Source organism: Mytilus trossulus, chromosome 1 (genome assembly GCF_036588685.1).
Source record: "Mytilus trossulus isolate FHL-02 chromosome 1, PNRI_Mtr1.1.1.hap1, whole genome shotgun sequence".
NCBI classification, from domain to species: domain Eukaryota; kingdom Metazoa; phylum Mollusca; class Bivalvia; order Mytilida; family Mytilidae; genus Mytilus; species Mytilus trossulus.
In genome coordinates, this window is record NC_086373.1 from 14677378 (window position 1) to 14703847 (window position 26470).

The window sequence follows — 26470 nt, forward strand, 5'->3', positions numbered from 1 at the left end:
CCATCCGAATATCCGAGCTCGAGAGATGAACTTGAAATAGATATGACGGAACTCACTTATCCGATATTGGTTATGATATATTATGGAACGCCACAGCTGTCTAATATCTCTGATATTACTTTATGTTGTTTTATTATTACTTAATGATATTTTGTATTTACTTAATATGATTTTGACATTACGTAATGATGTTTTAATATAACTCAGTATGGAATAGTCATTACTTAATGATATTTCGATATTACACGATATGGTTTCGTATTGACTTGATATAGTTTTGTCATTACTCAATATGTTTTTTTGTCATTATTTGATTCTGTGTCACCATTATTTAATATGGTTGTGTCACTAGTCAATGTGGTTTTAACATTACTTGATGTGTATGTGTATTGTTTCATTAAATGATGTGGTTTTGTTATTTTGTAATGATGATTTTTCTATTTTTTAAATGGTTTTAATATTACGTAATGATGTTTCAAAATTTGACGATTTTACACTACTTGATGTGTTTGTTTCATTATTTGATGTGGTCTTGTCATTCTTTGATGTAGTAAAACCACGTGACCAATTCGGAAAAACCTGTTCAGATAGATTTCCATGTTGTATGTGCCTTGAGTGAGTTCGGCCATCCATCTATTTGGTGTTCAAATTAAAGTTCGGGTTACTGTTTGAGTTAGTTTTCGAATTCAAGTCATGCTTAGAATTAACGTTATAGTTAGCATTGAGTTTCGAGTTGGAGTTCGAGTTTGAGTCACATTTAAAGGCAGCTAATGTTCTAGTTACAACTTTGAATTTGAGTCACTTGAAATTCGAGCTATTTTATATGTCTTTTTGAGTTCGAAATTAAATTTCCCATCGCGAAACAAGGGCTTTTGCTCGGGCTTCCGAAAATATAGTTCCGGGTTATGCGTACTAAATAAACAATGTGACGGTATATAAAACGCAACATAAGAGTTGAAATAAAGTTAGATGCGTTGTGATTGCCAATGAGACAACTATCCACAAGAGTTTAAATGCAGTGGATGTTAGAAATCATATATAGACAACCGTACAGCCTTCAACACTCCGTATAGTCAGCTACAAAAGGCCACCATGCACTATGTGAAAAAAGAATCTAACGAAAATACTAACGGTCTCTTTTACAAAAAAAACACAAATATGACAATTGAACTCCATGCTCCTGACTTGAGGCAAGTACATAAAGAAAGTGCACGTGGCGGAGTTTAAAATGTATGTGAGCGAACATCGGACTATAACAGTAGTGTAACAGCACAACACGAGAAAAAAATGTAAAGAAAACAAAGTGATCCCCCCGCACTCCACTCATTTAACCGCTTATACCCCAAAAAGGACAAAGTTCAATTTTTCTCCAAAAAGAGGAAGACTAATAAAAAGAAAAAACCCTGACCACATGCACACCTTCAATACATGTACAAACAGTTAGCAGAGTGATAAATTCCTAGCATTCAAACTGTTGGAGGAGTTTTCTGGAAACGCCCTTCTTATGCAAGTAAATTTCCCAAAAAATGACAAAGTTCAACGTTCTCCCAAAAGAGCAAATATTAATAAAAATTAAACTCTGATCACATGCAGTACACCTTCAATATATGTACAAACAGACAGTAAAGAGAAACTTCCTAGGATTCAAACTGTTGGAGGAGTTATGTGGAATAACTATATACCCATAATGGGACGGAAAGACGGACAGACGGACAAAGTTTAAACACTATGCCCCCAACTTTCAGTTGCGGTGGCTTAAAAAACAGCTTTAATTGGCTGACTCAATAGATCGGTATGACTTGGTAATTTAAATCCATGGGGGTGATCTCGGGTTCCCCAGAAAGGTAAGGAGATTCTGCTCAACGTGTGGCACCCGTCGAGTTATTCGCGAAATTACAAACCGAGTGATTTTGTTTTATTTGGAAGTTCACATTCGAGTAAAAGATGCCGGTATTATGGTTACGACAATTGGAACATGTTCGTCGTCACATGTGAAACAGATATTCCAAAAAGTTTATTTTTCAATTAGTGCGAGGTAGATCGGAGAATTCAATTGATTAAAAGTAAAAGATTGATATTAGTATATATGTTCAAATGATCATTCACGCTAAAAAAAATAATCGGAGAATTGTATTGTACTGATGCTTTGTCGCTTAGTCCGAGCCCCCTCCCCCGATTTTCCTGTAACTTAAGTGTGAGTTGATTTGAAGTGTCTCATTTGTTAACAAAAACGTATTAGTCTTGATTTGTGTCGAGCCTGTTACATCAATGTAGTGAGACACGACAGCGTTGCCGAAAGAGGCATAATTTCGGGATCTATTTTAGCTTACATATGTTTCGCTCATTTTTGAAAACCATACAGTTTTGTTTTAGTTAAATAAAACCAAATTAAACTGTTTTGACATGATAAATTTATTACCTCCATGAAGTGTTTTAAAACTTGTATAGGAGTTGTTCCTCAATATCAATAAACAGCATCTACAGAAAAACACTTTTTTTATTTTTTTTTACCGATGAATGTACAGCCGATCAACATTACGCTTTTACACTGAAAGCAGCAATATCAAGCGAGACACAGGGTTCCGTGGAATATTTTTCAAATTTATTATAATACTGCCTCTATTTGAGAATTTCGGATAAAATAACAGGACCAACTGGTTTGGGGATATCCCAATTATGTCCGAAATACTGTAAAAAAATTAGGAATTCTTTTTTTTATTATTGTCTGCCGTTCCCCTTTTTCATAACAAATAACTCTGAACAACCACTCGAACTTTAACTTTGACGATACCCATCCAAAGCACATTAAACAAACGACATATTGAAATCTGTTAAAAAATAGAACATAGTTTTTTCCGAATTGGTCACGTGGTTGTACCTCATCAAGTAATGGGTTAACCACATCAAGGAATGACAGGACCACATCAAATAATGAAACAAACACATCATGTAGTGTAAAATCGTCAAATTTTGAATCATCATTACGAAATATCAAAACCACATCATGCAATAAAACAACTACATAATGTTAAGTCTAATTCACATCAAGTAATGTTAAAACCACATTGACCAATGACACAACCACATTAAATAAGGTTGAAAACACATCGAGTAGTGACAAAACTATATTGAGTAATGACAAAACTATATCAAGTCAATACGAAACCATATCGTGTAATATCGAAATATCATTAAGTAATGACTATTCCATATTGAGTTATAACAAAACATCATTACGTAATGTCAAACCCATATTAAGTAAAGACAAAATATCTTTTAGTTATAATAAAACAACATAAAGTAATATCAGAGTTCCACATAAGACAGCTGTGGCGTTCCATAATATATAATTGAACAACATACAAGGGGGTATTGAAACTTTCCTATCATCTCAAAATATTCGCCGTTTCTGGAAGTCTAATTTGGAATAGAATTTCTTATGGTTTTCAAGGGTTTTTTTTTTTTTTTTTAAAAGGGGGGGATTTAATGAGTGTGTATAGACTCACTCACGTGGCAAGATTAAGGGGTCATAATCCGTTCCTGTATTGTACGTCGGATCATATTAGTTTTTTTACTTTCGTGCGTCACCGCAGGAAGTTCTGTTGAGACCATCTCATGTCTACCCTGAGTGGCCGGTTCTGAATTGGTACCAGTTCGAGCTTAACTGTTTTATGATCTAGAAATTGTTAAATTGTTAATCTTTACTCCCCTGAAACCAGCTGTCCTATATCAAGTTTAGATTCATGGTCACACTAACTCGAAACTTTGTACACATGTTTATAATGTCAAAACTGCAATCCCGTCCCTTTTCACAAATATGACCTACCGAATTAGACTTATTACAGTGTGTGTACTCACATGGCAACACGATTGGTGCCACACGTGGAGCAGGATCTGTTAGCCTGTTTTTAGTCATTTGTTTTCTATGTTGGGTTTTGTGGACCACTGTTTGTCTGTTTGTCTGTTTGTCTTTTTATTTTTTAGCAATGGCGTTGTAAGTTTATTTTCGTTTTATGAGTTCGAATATCCCTTCTGCATCTTTCTCATCACTTTTGTGGTGTAAATTATTTAATATGTGTACCAAATAAGGGTTTCCAAAAGTGCATATCAGGATAACGGTTTGGTTTATGGTAGTTATGTGTTCACATCAATATCACGTTGACATGATAATCAGTCCACATAAAGGACATTAAACTGTTAGATGTATATGATAAATTAAGACGACGGTAGATTACGAATGTACAAAACTTGTAGATAAGAAAGACGCTAACCAAGACAACAAACAAAAACCGAGGGAATCCCATGAAGTCCAAAGAGGTCGTGAACGGGTGCATCGTTCTGCTTTGCAAAAATCGTCCGCTAATCAAATTCACCCTCAGTCAAACTGTCACAATTCGAAATAGAACACATTTTATATATTGCAAATCAAACTAAACTCGTATCTGAAGATCTATTACCACCAAAACATGTCACCAGTGAGTTGAAACAATGACGCATCGTATTCGTTGATGAATGCAGGGTGTTAAATGTACAACACCAAATGAGAGTTTTAACGACCTTGACTGGCTTTACAGCCTTTGCACGGTCGGTATATGTTGAATGTAAAACTGTAGTAGTGTCGATTTCAGTCATGTTTTTCTGAGCTATGGTTTTGAAAAATGACCACGGTTGAATTAATAAAGAAATATGAGTGGAAGCGGGGTATAGTTTCACTTTGACATCAAATTTTAACATATCTATGACTGATATATATATTTGAAAATGATACTGACATTGTATGCTGCCTGTTGTATTATCCACAGGGACTCGGTTAGCAGATTAAAATTTTGTAAATCAATGTTTTTAATTTATTTTTTATTATTTCCTGTCTATTTGCATTACTATATTGACGTATTTAAAGTTGCCATCACTATTTCTTTGTTTTCTGGCAATGTGCAGTTTACTATCCATATCTTTATACTGAAAAAACCTAAAGGGATCTAAGTCGCCATCTTGGATTGCCTTCCCTACTTTAGATAAAAAATAATTAAAAATATTAATAAATTACTATATACCTTACAACAGCCCTCATTTTCTTCCGAAATTCTTCTTCTATCACATGCATATTTTGATTTGTGGATTAACAGAACCCTTACGCAGCTTCAGTTGCATTCGTGTCAGAATATTCAAATTTCCCGGCGAAAGCAACGTATCATTCGGACACTTCCGGGTTGATGCGTTTACTACAACGATAAATACTTATAAACAGACGAGTGCTGTCCCCTGATTTATTATTACATATCGAGCGCAAATTATTAACCATGTAATTGTTAACGAATAGAACCTTTCTTCAAACGGGGTAACATATAAAATCATTGACCTCTCGTAGTCACATCAATAAAATGAAGAAGTTACTTAAAATATTGACACGTTCAATGGGATTTATATGGGGACGAAGTCTCCAATAACAGTAGAAAATTCAATAAAATAAAAAATTCGGGAAAATTTCCCGAATTTTTCATTGTACTAATGAACTCAAAATCGTTCAATTTTTTTTATGTCATGTTTTGAAATCCCGGACCTGCGCAGAAATCTACAATGTACTTCCTTTTCCCGGTCTCTTTTGTATGAATCTTTGAGTAAAATATATATAAATAGGAAGGAACGCAATACCAATTTCATTTTTAATAATTTCTTGATATGAAAAAACGTTACCTGATGAAAGCTTTTCTTTGTTTACATTGCATATGACGTCATAACTTAAATAACGTCACAACTAAAATCCCTAACAACAGAACCAACATCGGAAACGTTACGGTACTTCCGTTTCTTTTTTTAACAAATATTTTTCAAAGTTACTAAAAAACAATTCATACAGACTTCGTCCCCATTTACAGGTAATGCCTACCTCATATTAAGGTTTACTAACCGTGAGTACCAGGATATAAAAAAAAAGGGGGAGGGTCGGTTGGTAGATCATCTTGGAGTAATACTTTGAAAAAGTAAATTAACTTATCATACATGCATGTATGAAGTTCAATCAGAAGGCCCCTTTTCCATAAACATACATACTCCTCTGATTATATAAGTGTTGTACTGCATGTTTTGAAAAATATCATGACGATGTCAGAAATACAACCCGATAGTTTGGGACAATCATTTTATATTTTCAATGGGCAGAAGGATAGGAGGATAATCTGACATTGAAGCAATACATGCACTAAGTGTTCAAAGACATTTTTGTTTTATATTCAATTTATATGAAGAATATCTTGGTGTGGCGATGGTATGAAGTTAGGGGAAAGCACTCGTCTGTTTGTAAGGATTTATCGTTGTAGTAAACGCATCAACCCGGAAGTGTCCGAATGATACGTTGCTTTCGCCGGGAAGTTTGAATATTCTGACACGAATTCAACTGAAGCTGCGTAAGGGTTCTGTTAATCCACAAATCAAAATATGCATGTGATAGAAGAAGAATTTCGGAAGAAAATGAGGGCTGTTGTAAGGTATATAGTAATTTATTAATATTTTTAATTATTTTTTATCTAAAGTAGGGAAGGCAATCCAAGATGGCGACTTAGATCCCTTTAGGTTTTTTCAGTATAAGGATATGGATAGTAAACTGCACATTGCCAGAAAACAAAGAAATAGTGATGGCAACTTTAAATACGTCAATATAGTAATGCAAATAGACAGGAAATAATAAAAAATAAATTAAAAACATTGATTTACAAAATTTTAATCTGCTAACCGAGTCCCTGTGGTATTATCAGAATTACAAGTGTTTCGTGATGTATTTTTAAGAAGACCTGTTATGTCCAAATTCTGTTTTAGAAATGACACAAAAGGCGTTCACTGTAATTAAGCTGATCAACCAATTGACGATAACTTATCAATTTATATCCAATATGACATAAATTGAATTGATAAAACCGAAAAACAAATATCAAAACTCTTTATGGACTCTTTTAATTAAATATTGAGCACTTGAGAATTGCAAACTTCTAGATAATCTTGTAATCTATTGATTTTTTTAATGTAAAATCAACATGTTGACGTGTAAACAAATACATTTACCGGTATGTAAAAAATAAAACCCATAATTTTAATTATTCAAATTTTGATAACATTAGTCATTATCTTCTGGTATTCTAATTTTATTGTTGCTTCAATTTGTCCTTTAAAGTTTAATAAACGTCAGAATGATTTATGACCAGCTACATATATTTCTTTGTTTGCTGACATTGTAATCTGCTGTGTAAGGTGTATTTTTATTTTTATTTTCTTTTAGGTGTTTCATTGGTAATAGTCCTTTTAATGAGGTTCATTGCAGGTATAATCATTTGGATGTCAATGTTTATACTTGGAGCAGGCAGTGTTGGAGGTGCTGGTCTATGTTGGTAAGATCTATATGATACATACATCCCGTCATTGTGTTAATGTGTTAGGTTAAATTCTTGTATTCTTGTCTTTCATTTTTACGAATGTGCCTTTTTGTGTTTCTATGTTACATATTTTTTTGTTTCGAAAGTGAATAAGATTATAACACAATGTTGACAGCTGTATCCCAATTTTGACATGTTTACCTATTATGTCTGTTTGTTTTGTTCACACATCGTTGTCAATATAATGGAATTTTATGCGACTATCATACAACTGAGAGATTTAGCTAGCTATAAACCAGGTTGAAAGTCGGGAATATAACAGTTATTACCCATTCATTTGAGATGTGTTTGAGCTTTTAATTTTGCCATTTGATTAGGGACTTTCCATTTTAAATTTTCCTCGGCGTTCGGTATTTTTGTGATTTTACATTTTAATACATTGTGTACATGTGAACTTTAACCAATTATAAACTTAGTACCAGCCTGAATTAAAAGGAGTCAGTAAAACATTAAGAGCAATTGTTTTACCTCGTCAAATATTGTGCGCTTTTCTGTCGCCAGTCACCTCGTTAGTGGTTGTGTTTCTTTTTTGGGCGTTTAGTTATTTTCCTCACGCTATGCGCACTGTTCTCATAGAAAAAAAGGTATTACATTCACCAAAAAATGCTCGCATACAAATCGGTGTTTCGGATCTTATAATTTGAATTCTGAAGTATCCGATAGAGGCATAGTAATTGTTATTGGCTCTTTCCAGTCAATTCTGTGTTTTCCATCAAACACTTTCAGTAGAAAAGTAACAACAGTTGGTTCTGGGTCAATACTAAAGTCCATTGTTGATGCAACGGTTTCAATAAATTCTTTCCCTTTCACGGACAATACAAAGGAACAGGAAGGTGATATCACTGCATGCAAAATCCACGGCTTTAATCTAGGATTTTCATATGTCACTGAAGCTTTGCATTTGAAACAACTAATGCATGTATCAAACCCAGAATACTTAAAACCAGCCTCAGAAAGACAATCAACAATAATTTCTCTGTCCTCTTCTATAACTGCCCACGCAGAATACTTAAAATTTGAAAACGAAGCCTTTCTTTCATCAAAATTCATTAGACGATCCTCGATAGGTGGAGGAATAACAATACTTTCAACTGGGAAAGAATCAGGGGAGCATTTAGTTAGTAAATATGTACAAGTTCGTATTGCACGGGAATGAATTGCCAAAGGATTGGTTGCACTATTCCATGTAGAAGTGCTGAGACCACAGAAAAAACACTGCGCTCTATTGGGCTTTGATTCAAAATAAAATCCTGCTTCAGCCATTTTATCTATTGGCGGATATTTTTCTTCGTCCCATACTTCTTCGAACGATTTAATTCTTTCCTCGATAATTTGATACTGAGGAAAGCAAGGCTCTTCAATGCGTCTTGCCACTTCATTATATATAGCATGCTGTATTTCATTGTGTAAATGAGCAGTAAAAAATCTAAGGTTAGGAATATATTTCCCCCGAATGCTGGTTCCACATAACCAATTCACTTTAAAAGAATGTGCATCCATTATATCTTCACAAAGTTTAACGATGTTTCTTCGTATTGCTGACGTTAACATGTCAGATTCAAAACAAAACTGAGGACCAAAAACTAAGCTTACAATTGTGTCGGGGCTTTGCAATGATTTGCATTGACCACACATTTCTTCTACGTTATATTGTTCATGATAATTTAGATGTTTTAAATAAAGCTGCATATCTAATTTAATTACTTTTTTCTCTGTTCTAACTAAAAGTCCATACACATCATATTCGAAATTATCAAAGCAAAGTCCTCGTAAAAAAAGTGTATTTGAAACTTTTCCAGTATACAATATAGCGCAAAATTCTGGATTAAGAAAGGTTATCTCCATTTTTAATCTCCTCCACCATTCAGAATCGTCTAGGTAAATAATGTTTGTTTGTCGGATGAAATAGATATCTTTTGTTATCGTTCCATCAGTTATCAACGTTATGATATTGTCTTTGATATGAAAGTCAAACAAAACCTCCAACAGGAACGCGTTTATTGTATTCTCCGTGAAAGTTTTTGAAATAACGATTAGAACCTTCCTTGATATCTGTACTAGGCTTTTGAAATTTTCAAACGTCGTTTTTCCTGGAACTCCATGATACTCAGAGCAACAATAACGAATGTTTTCGGCTCCGAGCTTAGGTAACAATGTTTTGATTGTAAAATCGTCGTCGTCTTCATAGTAGACATAAATTTCAAAATATCCTTCATCAGTTATTTCATCACCATATATCTGCATTTCTGATGCTGTGAGTTCAATTAATTCATTTGATGAATCTTTCAGTATTTCTTTCGGAAATGTGAGCGAATCATCTTTTTCAACTAATTCAGGCTCACCTGTTTCATTTGTAAATGTTTCTGTTGAAAGTGCATTTATATTTATTGAGTCATTATTAATATCTTCACTAGAACTTGACATTTTTAGTCTCCAAAAATATTCACTTATCTGACCTACAAAAAAATTGATTACATACCGTAAGTCTTTAGTAGATAATAATAAAAGCACTAGATGTTCTGGGAAGCTTATGTTACTATCCTTTTACAATAAAAGGGTATAAACTCTTCATATGAAATGTTAACATTAGAATACATCCCCTTAAAAAAACTTCACAAACTTAATTTTTTTTTATCCAATTAATCCGTAATTTTTATAAACAAAAAAGCTCTATAGACGCTTCAAATTTATGAATTTGTAAGCTAACAAAATATGATCCAGTATACCAGTCTAGTCAGAAGTTTGATATATATTTTTTACTAACATGCTATTGTGTGGACTACTCGCTATCTTCAAACTTAGATATTAGTAGACATCCTTCTTCCGGACGATTTTGCGATTTTTTTTACATTTTGGTAAACAATTCGATGGACACTTTTACAAATGATATCGGATATGTTTCTTACGTCGTAACTACAATCCCCTTCCCTTTCATGAATGTGACCTACCGAATTAGACAATTTACCGGATTTGTTATCACATAAGCAACACAACGGGTGCCACATGTGGAGCAGGATCTGCTTACCCTTCCGGAGCACCTGAGATCACCCCTAGTTGTTTTGGTGGGGTTCGTGTTGTTTATTCTTTGGTTTTCTATGTTGTGTCATGTGTGCTGTTGTTTGTTTGTCTTTTCCATTTTTAGCCATGGCGTTGTCAGTTTGTTTTAGATTTATGAGTTTGACTGTCCCTTTGGTATCTTTCGTCCCTCTTTTTTAATCATCACGAATTATATTTGTATAAAAGGGAAAATACAATGATCAAATGTTCAGAAACACACCAAAATGATATTAGAAACCTAAAACATCACATGCACTGTGGTACTAGGAACGAAAACATTTTTTTTTTAAAAACAACCCTGATGTTAAAGAAGATCAGTTAAATTTGGGATTTTGATAGGTCATAATTGGACAGTTTTCAAACCATGGTATAATATAATTCATGGATCTCTTACTTCCTTCTTTAATTCACCATCACAACAGGTGTTAACTGAAACCTTACTAAGACAATATCAAGCTTTGTAACTTACGTTTACATAATGTTAATGCACTCCTTAAAACAATAAAAACAATATCCACCTATATATATTGTCCAGGTTTCGTTGCATTCTTCTTATACTGTACCGATTATAAATCGTAAAATATTCTACACACAATTATTAAGATAAAAAACGTTATCTGTTGTCCGATAATATGGTTACTATGAAACTTTAAAATTATTTTTAGGCTTGAGGTAACTTTAGTGTATTTATAGAGTAAAAGTTTGAACATACATAATTATTTGTAGGTCATGTGAGTCACGGCTATATAAATAAATATGACTGAATACTCAAACTATTAAACAAGATTAACTCTATAATGTCCAGAACTCTATGGATTCTTCTTTATATAGGAAGAGTATAACTAAAACACATACTTTCACACACCTTTATTGAGACAAAGAATTTTATATGTCGCTCGATAATAAGGTTGCCATAACCTTTTAAATTATGTTTTGCCTGATGATACGAAAAATACTATTATGCAATTTGCATGTTGCATTTGGAAGAAAATGAATTAACTGGATACCGTCTCATATGAATCGACATCTGTAGTTAGAACAATATTATCAAAAAGATAGTAATTTTTCTTATTCGAAATTAATCTGACTTCCAATGAAAAAAAAAATCCTCAACATCTTAAATTTGCAATATAATATCAACACGTTTTTTTGTTGTTTTTTGTTAGTGATTAAGATTATAACACAATGTTGACTGCTGTATATTTGTCATTTTTACCTACTAGTATTATGTCTGTGTGTTTTGTTCAGGCATCGTTGTCAATATATTTGAATTTGTTGCGACTGTCATACAAGTGAGAGGTTTCACTAGCTGTAAAACCAGGTTCAATCTACGTTTTCTACATAAATATAATGTCTGTAACAAGTCAGGAATATGACAGTTGTTATCCATTCGTTTGGTGTGTTTGAGCTTTTGATTTTGCCATTTGATTAGGGACTTTCCGTTTTGAATATTCCTCTGAGTTCATTTTTTTTAATTTTACTTTTTAATATGACAATGATTACGAATTGAATGTATATCACAAAAGCCTACTACAACTACAACCAATATAATTTCAAAAGCAAATTATCGACAATTGATGTATCATTACGCATTATTACGATGAATGAGAGTGTGTAATTGAACAATCGACGCTAAAATTCAAAGAAAAAATAAAGAAACCACATGAATATTCAAAACTCATTATCGAAGAGAAAAAAGCTACCTTTTAAAATATGGATAATCTACCTAGATTATTTAACTCTTGCTTATCATTCTAAAAACATAACTACGTATTTCTAAAATTATATTCTTATGTAAAAGAGTTTGGTGATGTAAATAGGTTGATGAGATGTCAGAAAATGGTGCTTTTCACTATGGTATGCAGTTAAGAATATAAACAGTTTTTTGGGTTACTGCATAATCATTCACTTATAACGAGACAAAGTATAACGGAATCTATTTGTGGAATGTAGTGTTTATAATAAAATGGGTACTGTAATGAATAGATAAGAATGAACAGCTTGAAGAAAGTTTTTCTTGAAGGCCGTGCGGTGACCTATAGTTGTTAATGTCTGTGTCATTTTGGTCCCTTGTGGACAGTTGTCTCATTGGCAATCATATCACATCTTCTTTTTTTATATTTGAGCAGTCTTACCTTACAGTATTCTTTATGGTTTATAGAATAACACCCCATTATTTTTATTCTTTAAAATCTACCACATTATAAAAGTCAATAGAACTGAATACATTTATTTCATAATTATGGTTTTACTTCGAATTATCCTTATATATATAGCAGTTCTTATATACATTTTTTTCAGGTATTACTAGTATTACTACCGTTTCAGAGAAGACACAACATCAACGAAATGGCTAATTGGCTCGATATGTGGAACAACTATCATGGTAAAAAACACCTACACAAAACAAAACTGCAATACGGGGGCAATATGTTAATTGTACTGATAACTTGCACCTTTGGCAAACAAAAAATTATTATGTTGCAAACCGATATGTTGTTAAGAAAAAATGACTTCACCGTCATTTGTTCTCTGTTGGAGAGCTGTCCCTTTGTCAGTTGGACCACATCTTTCAATTTTTATATACAAGAAGTATTGGATGGTTATCTAAAAATAAAACAAATACTAAGAGGATATATATTTACGTTTATCACAAGACGAGTAATTGAACTCCTTAATATGATTTTGTTTGTCGTTGTTTGTTTTGAATTTTTATCTTTTTTCGTTTATTGCCATAGTATCGTACGTTTGTCTTCGATAAAGCGTTTGAATATCACTTCGTATCGATCATCTGTTTTGACTAGTGCGGATTCGCATTGAAAGTGATGCACTTAAAGCAAAAAACTATCCCAATATGTCTTCATGTCTGGTCTCGAAGCGATCCTTTATGCATTCATGCGATTCCCTAAATTTTTGTGTTATCATAAATTAAACTTCGCTTGACCCCTTGTCGCCTTTAGTTCAAGCATTCTTTATATCTGCAAAGATAAAAGATACTACAAATCTGCTAGTTACTTATTCTATTAAAAAAATGATGTCCATGGCTGTCTTACACAAGTAAAAAGTTTAAAGCAATGAGGAAACTTTAATTTGATTTAAAAAAAGAAATTCTCCCATTTGCATATGAACCACTGAATTGATGTTGAATTTTTTTAAAACATAACTTTTCCAATTTTTTTTCAACGATTTACATTTGCAAGTGATATTTTTTATTTTATTTCAGATAATAATTTTGCAGATATTGCTGATAATGAGAAAAAGAATAGGCTTGGTGAGTATCATTAAATGTTGTCTAGTAATATCACGTAACCCCTGCCTTATTATACAAATATGTTCTGTACATAAAGAGTTTTGTGCAAAAAACAGAGTTAACAGCAAGGCAAAACAGCTCGTTTCCTTTGAGTTTCTACCACAAAGATTGTCTTAGATTTACAATGCTTTAGTTAAAAATGATAAACCTGGAAAAGACAAAGAAGTTCACGAAAGATATATCAGAAAATGGAAGACCGAGTTACACGAATCTCTAAAAAAAGTGAAGATGATCGTAGCTGCTCCGAAAGGGTGAGCAGATTCTCCTTCACACATGGCGCTTGTCATGTTCCTCAAGAAGAGCACAGATTCGGTGATTTCACAATCAAAGAAAACATTTCTTTTTTGTAAATTTACTTATGTTATTGAGATAAACTAATGACCATGAAATGTTGTGAAAACACTTTGTTTATGGTTATAGGTAGTAGAACTATTTAAAGAAGCTGGAAAAGCAATAAAAGATATGCCAATGCTAATTTTCCAACCTTTATGGGTATGTTTTTATTTTATCTTTTTATGATGATGCACAAAGCACGAACATGATAGTATCAAATTACGTTTCGTTTTAATACAAAGTATACATGTAAATGTAATTACGCACTTAAAAAGAACAAGAATTTGCAAGACATGATATAACTCTCTATAACAAAACATAACAAGTGATATCCAAAAATCCTGATTTAGGCCGTATGTTGACCTTTGATCGTTTTTATCTTGGTCTTTTGCAATTGGTCACTGGTAAATACTGTATGGATGTTAAAAGATTTGAAATGTAATACTCGGATACTTGGTCATAATACTCGAGTACTCGCGAGTACTCGGATGAATCTTAATCGTCTATTGAAAAGTTAAGATTTTAGGTGGGATGCAGTGTTTTTGTTATCACCTTTCTTGAACATATTAACGAAAGTCAAACGTACTACAAACATAGATTGCTCCTCGGTTTTTTGTGTGTGTCAATGAATTACCGACCGCCGTTTTTACAATAACCTCTATCAAGATAGCAAGTATTGTGTGTGTACGTGTTCATGAACCAAATACATTCAAAAATATTTGCCTGAAATGTCCGACAAAGTAGACAATATATGTATCATCTGTTCCTAAGGAGTTGGTATTTTTTATAATACGAATTGTCCATTTATTTGTCAACAAAAATAGTGGACTTCAAATTACTTGTACTTTTTCTGTGTTTTTTGTTGTTGTTGTCAGTTTATTTTCGACTTTTGGATTTGAATGCCGCTCTCGTACTTTCGCCTATCTTTAAATTATAAATTAAACAATAATACTAAAGTTTCAAAATACAGAGTAATTAAATTAATTTAGATGTAAATCTCATTCCAATCAAGTTAACATAGAAGTCTTGATTAACAAACAAAGGTAAGTTTTTACGGCTTGTGATGAGTTAATTATTAATCCATAAAAATGTTGATTCGTGTACAAACACCCTGTCTCTAATCAGTTGCGTAGAATTCACAGCAGGTCACTTTGACTTTGATTTTGTTCTAATTTAGAAATATGATATGGTCAACAAATTCAGACGAAGACTGTTTAACATTCTATTTTTTATTATAAGTAGAAACATGAAAACATTCCCTCGGAAACAATTAGAAGTCTCAGGCTAAATATGTGTATGTTGATAATTGATTTCATTTAGTATTACGAAGGGGATTATCCGTTATGTTTTTAATTCACAATGTTCAAACGAACATAATATATTTATGTGCTAACTTGCTCTATTTTTCTTGTACAACTCTGCTCCTAATTTCTAGTCTAAACTGACTCATATTGTATATATGTATATAAATAAGACAAAAATAGTTCTGATACTAACAGGCACGGTGACTATTTCTATTTATTCATCATAATTCACAATCAACTAGTAATCAATTTTCTATAAATGTCTTTTCATTTCATTTCATCAAATAATAATGTCCTAAACATCTCTGCGTAAACACTTCATCATATCAAATCTATAAAATAAACATTACAATCAGTATACTATATACAGTCAGGGGCGTAACTTAAACAAGTTAAAAAAAATTAATAACTTATATAAGTAATTCTTTATTTTAAAAATAATAAAATTACTTAATAGAGTTATTTTAATTTTTAATAGAAACATAGATTTCAGAATCGTCGGTATGAAAGATAAGTGCGTCGGAAAGTTAATTAGTGTTTCTGAAGAATTAGTTTTTATATATTAAGGGAAAAATAACCAGATAACTGTGAAAATTATTTAAAGCTAGTAAAATCTGTATTCTTGGACACCTATAAAAATAATATTCAGACAAATAACTTATATAAGTTATATTTAAATTAGCCTCGTTTTCAACATCGTTTGTATAGGTAATTTTAATTGTTACTTGTTTAAGTAATGCCCCTGACTGATATATACACGTTTAACAATACACAAAAAAAATTGTCTGCAAGTCGAGTGGTCACCGCCCAGCCTTCGATAAACTTAAAAACCCGTTTTCCATCTATTATATACCTTACTAATTTGCATAACTAGTTTATTCTATTGTTAAACAATAGACTAAAATAGATCCGAAAATTCATACGCATACCGCACATAAATTTATATATTTCAACAGAACTAAAATGAGTGGAAGTGTGAAGAGAACTATCTGAAGATGTATAACAGGCAAACGAGTATCTGAGTACTAAAACTGTACTCGATTACTCAGCCTTCCGATCGAGTACCCGAGTACTCGAGTACTCGTTGCCATCCCTAGAATAGTTTACGCACTGCCAATTATATACAGTTTCAACTCTATCAGATATCTGAATATCAAATGTTAGAGTCAAATTCTGATAAATTACTTTGCACAGATGTCCAACAATTCATATTGACGGTACATAATACTGCAGTCTCACTAAGGCCACGATCGCACTACGATCTGTGAAAAATATTTTGACGATCGTAGTGTGATCGTGTAGGTTGCAGTTAGGTCGTATCAAGGTCGTGGTGAGGTCTTCAAGATCGCGATGAGCGTGGCCAACTTTGAACATGTTCAAAACAATCGTAGTGTGGTCGTGCTGAAATCAGGTCGTAGTAGAAGCGTAGTGAGAGCGCAATAAGGTCGTGGTAAGATCGCAAAGGTCGCAAAACCATCGTAGCGAGAGCGTAGCAAAAGCGTGCTTATATGCGCTACGATCTCACAGCGACGTTATTACGTACGACCTTACTAAGACCATCACGTTCTCACTGCGACCAAACTACGCTTCAACGATCACTATACCACGTTTACACCACGCTGTTCAAGTCCATAGTACGATTCCAACACGCGACATGTCCTTATCACGCTCTTCTTACGACCTGGCTACGTTCATACTACGACCATCATGCTCATTGTCATTTTCACATAAAAAAATGATAAAATATGTAAAAGCTTTCAAGGTTAAGTTTGTTTGTTTGTTATTTGGATCTTTTTTTTTTTTATAACGGCGCCACAACCATGCTTGACACATCTGTGTAATCCCTGATATCGTTCACTGACACATCGTCATTTGAGCTTGATGGAGGACCAGCAATAGGGTGTGATTCAGGTTTGATTGGTCGGTCCGACATCTCAGCTGGATCAGGATTCGTTTCTATCAGAGCTCCCTCAGCCTCAATATCTACCCCTACCACCACGCCCAAGTGTTCTGGTAGATTTGGTGGCATTACTGTGCTGTTCCGAGAAATCTACGTATTAATCAGAAATAGAAGGATCGGAACCGCATTGATACGGAACATGATGTTTACGTTATTGCTAAGAACGTAAATGAGATCGTGGTATAAACGTTATATAATCGTGGTAAGAACATGCTATAATCGCAGTAGAAGCGTGGTAAGATCGTGCTGCAATCGGATAACTCGTGGTATAGTAGGATCATGAAAATCGTAGAAAGAGCGTGGTGAAAACGTGAGGACGTAGTATCATCGTGAAAACAACGAAAATTAACATGTTCATGTCGCTTATACCGCGACCTCACCACAATCTGAGTAGATTTAAGAACGGGATGAGCGTGGTGCGATCGTGGTCTAGTGGACTGGGACTTAACCAAGATATGGAAAATTACTTACATCAAGTACATAACGATAACCAAGATCTTCTAATAACCTTAATGCAATACAAGAACAACACATCAAACAAGTATAAACTGATGCACAGTTTACACAAAGATTTATTATATGCTTTTACCAGATATTACAGACAACTTACGGTTTTGAGATATAGAAATATATAATGCAATGATATTTCGTGGAAAATTACTATTTTAGTAACATATTACTTCCTATTATTAGTATTTCACAAGTCCTAGACAACTGTTACCATTATACATGATATATAAAATAAGGAAATGTGGTATGATTGGCATCGAGACAAATATCCACAAGACAACAAAAAGGTTACCGTTAAGCATTCAATAAGAAATACACATATTGCATATCATTCTATAATAGACCCCGATATGACAAAATGTAAAACAATGCGTACGAGAAAACAAAATATCTGATTCATATTCAGAACAACAACCGAAAACAACCCTAAATAAAATAGACTGCCACCAACACCCCTAAATATCACAATCTGAACTATTTTATATTTAGTTTTAGTTAACTTACCATGTTTGGAATTACAAGCTATTGAAATTGAATCTCAGCATCATTTGAATCAAAGGAAAAATAAAATTAAACATTTGCATTCTTTAAAGATATTTATATCTGTAGATACATCTAGAATACAGATGAGAGCATTGGTACAAACATTCTTGGAAGTTTGCTAAACTCGACTCGGTTACGGGGAATACATGATTAAAAGGTTGCTTTATTAATTGTTGCTTGCTTTACGTCATGTGGAATTTTATGTATATTCAGAACGTTGATTTTATGTCTCAAATTCTCCCTCACTCTGCATGTCAGAATTTAAAGTTTTCTACCCTAAATACAACAGGCTATAAACAAGATAAACACTTTCATAGGATTAGGTGCTCCCGGTAACTCATTATTTTCTGTTCCGATACAATATTTTATTTTACTTTATTGAACAGATGTTTTCCGATTCAAACAACATATAAATAGCATATAGAAAATACTGTCACATACACTTATTATATCTTAATCATTAAAACGCACGTCCATTGAATTATCATTTTTAAATATGATAATCTTTTGATGCTTACTAATGAATTGAAACATTAAATATTAAATAACAATACAAACATAAGATCAATTGGAAAATTGATAAAAAAATATATGCAGGGGATGATGCGAATAAGACCCGACGTATTTGGGGATCATGGCCCTCGTTCTCTGTAGGATTTAACCTTGAGAAACTTGAGCATTCATTGCTACCAATGGTTCACAGATTTGTCAGTTAAATCAATCATGTCGGCATTCTGTTATCATGTCAGACCTCGTCATTCAAAGTGAACAGTGGCTTAATTCCAAATAAATTGTTTGTTTGTTATGCTTTGCCTTAAACTTGATTCTTTAATTAATATCAAGAAAATGATTCAGAGGTGAAACAAATATAGAATAAGAATGATTTTTATGTTCACTAGATGTATGATATTCAAGCACTCGCCGAAGTATCAGTTAATGAGCGACAAGACATCATGAATATGATTATATCTGAATGTGAAATTGAATAACCATTTTTTTCTTTTGTTGCATTTTTATAAAATGAATCTCCGATTTCTGTTTTGAAGGGAAAAAAACACTAATTAATTTATATTTCAGTATACCTCATCACATTAAATTGTATTGTCATCTTTAACTGTGGCAATAATAGAATAAAATTGAGAATGGAAATGGGGAATGTGTCAAAGAGACAACAACCCGACCACAGAAAAAACAGTAGCAGAAGGTCACCAATAGGTCTTCAATGCAGCGAGAAATTTGCGCACCTGGAGGCGTCCTTCAGCTTGCCCATAAACAAATATATTTACTAGTTCAGTGATTATGAACGCCATACTAAACTCCAAATTATACACAAGAAACTAAAAATACGGCGGGGTTAAACATATTTATGAGATCTCAACCCCTCCCCTATACATCTAGCTAATGTAGAAAAGTAAACACATAACAATACGCACATTAAGTTCAAGAGAAATCCGAGTCTCATGTCAGAAGATGTAACAAAAGAAAATAAATAAAATGTAAATAATACACAAATAACAACAGACTATTAGCAGTTAACTGACATGCCAGCTCCAGCCTTCAATTAAACTGATTGAAAGAGTATGTCTTCATCATATGAATATCAGGCACGATCCCTTCCGTTAGGGGTTTAGTATCATACCATCATAACATATATGAGAAGAACATAACATGTGTCATACCAACAACTGTTTTTTTTCAATAAATCTGTTTAGTTCCGATGCAAAGACCCTATAAGTGAATCAATATTAAAGCCAAAATATGCAATCTTTAATGACCTGACAACAGTATCGTAACTATATCCTTTCTTAACAAGTCTATCTAAAGGTTTTGTTAGCTTCTGAGGTGAATACTGACATTGCTGTGCTTTATAAAGAATATTACCATAAAAGATAGGATGTGAAATACCTGAACGTATGAGAAGTCTGCATGTTGGGCTTTATTTACGAATGATGTCCCTGTACCGATGATAAAATTTAGTAAATGTTTTGACTAGTTTGTGATATCGAAAACCCTGGTGTAATATTTTTTCCAGTAATACATGAATTTCTCTCGTCAAAATCTAAAACGTTATTACATACGTGAGCGAATCGTACAAGTTGAGATATATACCGTAAGAAGGTGACAAGGGAACGTCACCATCTAAAAAAAATGGACAATTAACGATAGGAAATGACAAATCATCTTTTTTATCATAAATTTTAGTATTAAGCTTTCCATTAATTATATAGATATCAAGATCGAGGAAAGGTCAGTAGTCATTGTTAGTATTAGCTTTATTTAAAGTAAGTTCAACAGGATAAATTTCTTTAGTATACATACTGAAGTCGTCATTATTGAGAGCCAATATATCATCCAAATATCTAAATGTATAATTAAATGATTGTATCAGATGTTGTTTTGATGGGTCTTTGCTGATTTTTTTTCATAAATTGTAACTCAAAGCAATACAAAAACAGGTCTGCAATAAGTGGTGCACAGTTAGTCCCCATTGGAATACCGATAACCTGGTGATATACGGAATCTCCAAAGCGAAAAAAAAATGTAATCTAGGAAATATATAGTATCAAAGCATGTCCAATTGACATAGTTCTTTTGTTTATTGTTACTAAAAAATGACCGAAAAGAGTTTGAACATATATATACACATTCTGACTTTTTCACTGCCCATTTAATTAGGTGTGTGAATTTTTTCTAAATGAGAATGTGAGGCAATGTGGTATATAGGGTGGAAAAATCAAAACTATGAACAGATTCAAAATCACCAATATAACCATGCAATTTATCAAGTACTTCAAACGAGTTTTTGACACTCCAAATGTAATTAACTCTACTATTTTCGAAGGCCTTATTTGAACAATTTATTATCGGGTTTTTGATTGTACCAAGTGTACTGGTAAGAAGGATAGACAATTTAGTAATGAAACAATGGCTTGAAGACGAAATAAATCTATATTTGTAAGGTGTTTTGTGTAACTTCGGAAGCCAATACATAGTAGGGACTTTCATTGTATTTGGTTCTGCTTGTAAAGAGGTAGCTAAAAAATTATGTTTATTACAGATGTCGATTTCTGAAAATGGAGTCAGTTGGAATGTTGGTGAATTGATGATTTCTTTTTTTCAGAAACTCAATGTAAAATTTACGTCAAACAATGATAATATTATTAGCTTTTTCGGCCGGGACAAAAAAGAATTCCTATGCTGGTTCTTTTAGTTTATGTTTGATACGAGAAATAGGTGTATTGAGGTTGTTGTTAAGATTAAAATGGACTTTAAAAAGTTGAATACGTATATCAAATATGTTCATTACTGAATTAAAAAAAGAGTCCAAAGATTTTTTGTCAGCTTTTTCCTGTTTCATCCATTTCAAACAGTAAGTAGAGTACGGAGTGAGTCGTGGATGATATTACGACACTCATTCCAATTAATAATTGACGGGGGACGATATTTTGGTCCTTTACTGAGGAATGATTTTAACTCTCGGTCGAGAACGATGTTAAGATCTCCTGTTATAGCATTGGAAATGGGTCCACAAATGTATTTGGAATTACTGCAATGACATGAAGAAGGTATATTTGCACTGATATTAACATCTTTACACAATTGGTTATAATTTAACACATATTTCCGGGTAGGTTTCTTGTAAATATAACAAATAAGAGGGAGCTCAGTATTATCAAAATATCCAGGAATTTGTTCTTTAACAGAATGGTCGTTAAAAATACCGGCAATATTTACAAAATCAAAACCTTTATTAACATACTTTATTTTAATAAAATGTTTTTTTATGATCCTCAGAGCGATCAATTTTGGGAAACAGTTTAGAATAACAATATGCCATTATATTTTGAACGATTTCATACTTAGGACTGCTATATGAAATTGTGTTGCAATCCTCCAAAATCTTATTTAACTTATTAACCGGTAATGAACAGAGCTTTGTTAACAGATAATGTCTGCCGTTGTTTTTTTAAATTGAAATTAGGTCCGAAATATTGGTATGATTGGTTAGAAATTTTCTTTGATTGCGATTTTTTCTACGACCATGAGCACGAATTTTACGAACAGTTTTAGAAACTATAACCAAAATGTTAACAGAATCGGTTCTTGGTATATTACCAATTCCCATGATATCATCATGATTATCATTAAGACCGAGAGGGTAGACAGTCTGTAATTTTTTTATCCAGTTTAATTCAATTATTTTCCGTGATCGTACAAACTTTGAATGAGATTCACCAGGTTGCTTATTTACTACTTCTAATGTGAATAAATAAATAATACTATTTGTTTTTCAAGTTATATCAGTTTAAAAATTTAAAGAAAATGTGCGGCTATTTAAAAATGTCGACCTTACCGTATTGTTGGTGGAAAGACGGGGACATGTAAGTAATTTTTTGGCATGACACTTATCAATAGAAGGGTAACCACGATTTTTCTGGTTAAAAATGTTAGCGATGGTAGTATTTTTAGATAAGCGATTTTGAAGATTGAGACGTGTAGATACCCTTTGAACGAGTTTAGTATTTACTATTTTTCCATTTATTATTTTTCGAAAGTTAAATATCGAGACGAGCCAGCTATATATTATTCTTTATTTATTTTTTGTATTGAGTATTAAGAAGAAAGATTCTCATCGTCCTTTTTACGTATTCCTGTTATGTAATGTCATTTTAGCGGTAAATTTAACATTGCGTTAAAATTGGGGGCTTGGTTAGCCGAAAAAAAAGGTTCAATCCACCTTTTTTTTCTTAAAATGACCTATACAAGTTAAGAAAATGGTAGTTGTTAACTTATAGTTCGTTTATATGTATGTTGCATTGTCGTTTGTTTTTTGTTGCACTTTAGTTTTTCTGTTGTTTCGTTGTGTTCCTCTTATAGTTGATGTGTTTCCCTCTGTTTTAGTTTGTAACCCGGATTTGTTATCTCTTCATCGATTTATGACCTTTGAACAGAGGTATACTACTGTTGCCTTTATGCATGTGGAAGATGATGAACCGAGTTAAATATCATTGGACGATGTTATCAATAATGACGTCATCAATCATTGTGATCATATTGAACTATGTTGGGGTAAAATGGTCAGGAAACATCACAGATTGTTGGTCACTTGATAATGCAAAATATTTCAAGGTGATCTTTATTATACGCATTATATCAAAATCCAATATTCCTCCTTATGAATTTAAAAAATAGCTGATTATACAAGTAGGGTCATGTTAACTCGATAAGATAAACACTCAACTTGGGAGATGAAAATACGCAAAAAAATATAGTACTAAAAACAAGCAAAAATTAATGTGTTTATAGTGACAGTAAAAATAAGGGTGAACTATGTGACTAAATAGATAAAAAGGGACAAAAAGACAAAAAGACAAAAGACAAGCATCATCGAATATAGAAGATACCACATGAATAACCATTGCGTTTGGTTCCAATTGACCAAGCCGTTTCAGAGAAGAAGAGATTTTTTCCTTTTTTCAAAAAGTGAATAGTATTTTACGTTCATTTAGGCCAGGGTTGCTAATTGAGTATGTTCAAACGGTAAAAACGCGTAAAAACTAAGGTAAAGGCTTTAAATCAATCAATGGACTACGATGATTATGCAAATGCTTAGAATCCATGATATCCATACAAAAATTAAAAGGTAGACAAAACATGTCAACTCAGAAACGGTGACGAAATGCCATTAAATATATCTTGAGTCAAATGGTTCAGGAACGAAACCCCTTGGAAGACATATATAACGATATATTTATGTAGAGAGTATGTAGAAGAATTGTCATACACTTCAGTCTTATCAAGATATATTTTTTAAAGTTACATATTGGTTTTCGTTTTCGTTTTAATTGATAATTATATTCTAAATCTGGTGTACTTCAGTACTGGGGTACATACAATTAGACCCTATCATCTTTTGGAATTTATCATCCGATATATTAAGTAGTTGTTACGCACAACAATCTTACCTTACTGTTCCTAATGTCATAACTACAAACCCGTCTACTTTTAACCTTTTTGCGAATGTGACCTACCGAATCAGACTTTTTACAGGGTTATTACTAAAATAAGGAAATGGTGGTGTCACACATTGAGTAGCATCTGCTTGCCATTCCGCAGAACCTTAAGATTTTGGTGCGGTTCGTGTTGCACTGTTTTAGCTTTCTTAGTGTTATGTGTGCTGTTTCTATTTATCATTTTTAGCCATGGTACTGTCAGTCTACTTTCCACTTGTAATTGTTGTGAGATTGAATGTCCCTCTAGTATCTTTTGCCTCTCTTTTAAGTAGCATTAGCACATCATGGATTATCTGTTGTGGTTTCAATTTGTCATATGTTTAAAGTATGCATGAAACAGAGCTGTGCATAAAAATAAGATGTCATAACTGTTTAATAAAAGTAAATATTATAATTACATTTTAAACTTACTTTAAGAGAACTGTCAGAAAGAATAGGCATAAACTTTCAAGTTGAAATTGAAATTTTCCAAAATTAACGTGCTTCAATTGGGGTCACACATTCACGATTTTTACTACCGTCCTTGACACGACCATTCCCGATTATAATTTATTAAAAGTCTGATCAAGATCCTGTGAATCGATCCGATACAGCAGAGTCTGTCACGACATAGCAACGATTGTAATCCGACTTGACAAAATCGGCTGAGTTGCCCCGAATGTTACGGGACGCACCTTACTGTCGGGGTGCTTTGCCGAACTATTCGGACTCTTCCCGACCCGTAGGAATCTGTTACGAACTAAAACGACTGCGTTTAGACAATGATAGGACATTCCAGATAATTGAGGATACTAATCCGACTTTTTCACTTTTCGTGTCGTATTGCTGTCTGATCTCAAACGGGAGCAATAATCGCAATGTGTAAAATTTGTAAAAAAAAAAAATTAATCACGACAACAATCAGATATTTTTCAGGAAGCGTCGATATTCAACCGTCTCCAAGCGAATTTATCCCGATAATCCCGTTCTAAATCCGGTTCTAATCCGATCTGTATATTTCGCCAGTAAAATTCGATCGAGTCTGTCACGAATGCGTCCCGGTTCTACCGAATGTAATCCGACAGATATCAGATAGTGACAAGATATGAACGGACACTGACGGAAGTTATCCGTTCGAAAACTGTCGGCATACTCGGGATGATCAGGTACTGTCAGAACGTAATCCTATCACGGTCCGCTCTATCGCATTGCAAACGGCTTTGTCTGGTCTCAGTCGTATTGTATTCTGTAATTGTCGGTACTCTGACGTGGGTACCTTGACGAATTTAGAATTAATAACGGGACTGTTTCGGAACGGTTTCGGCAAAAACGGTTTGCAATCGACAAGATCTGGATGCAATCTGGACTCAATCGGCAGAAAAACAGCAATGAAAAATTTCTCCGGATCATTCCCGTTCTTCATGACACCGTCCCGAATACACAGAATATTGTTAGGAATTCGATCCGATACAGCAGAATCTGTCACGAAATAGGCACGATTGTATTCCGACTAGACAAAATAGGCTGAGTTTCCCCGAATGTTACGGGACGCACCTAACTGTCGGGGTGCTTTGCCGAACTATTCGGACCCTTCCCGACCAGTAGGAATCTGTTACGAACTTAGACGACTGCGTTCAGACAATAATAGGACATTCCAGATACTAATCCGACTTTTTCACTTTTCGTGTCGTATCGCTGTCTGATCTCAAACGATAGCAATAATTGGCAATGTGCGAACCCCGCATTATACCGCAGTCCCACTAGGCCACGATCGCACTACGATCTATGAAAAAAATGCAAATTTGATGATCGTAGTACGATCGTGTATATCGCAGTAAGGTCGTATCACGGTCGTGGTAAGGTCTTCAAGATCGTGATGAGCGTGGCCAACTTTGAACATGTTCGAAACAATCGTGGTGCGGTCGTGGCGAAATCAGGTCGTAGTAGAAGCATTGTGAGAGCGCACTAAGGTCGTAGTAACATCGCAAATGTCGCTGTACCATCGTAACGAGAGCGTAGCGAAAGCGTGATTCTGT

The 26470-nt window shown here is 33.4% G+C and overlaps 1 protein-coding gene across 1 annotated transcript; it reads right to left on the reverse strand.

Moving 5' to 3' along the window:
* Window positions 1-8035: 8035 nt before the first annotated feature.
* LOC134722990 (uncharacterized) lies at window positions 8036-9848 on the reverse strand. Its single transcript, XM_063586934.1, has one exon. The coding sequence runs from the start codon at window positions 9846-9848 to the stop codon at window positions 8058-8060; it is 1791 nt and encodes a 596-aa protein (XP_063443004.1). The 3' UTR covers window positions 8036-8057.
* Window positions 9849-26470: the final 16622 nt, after the last annotated feature.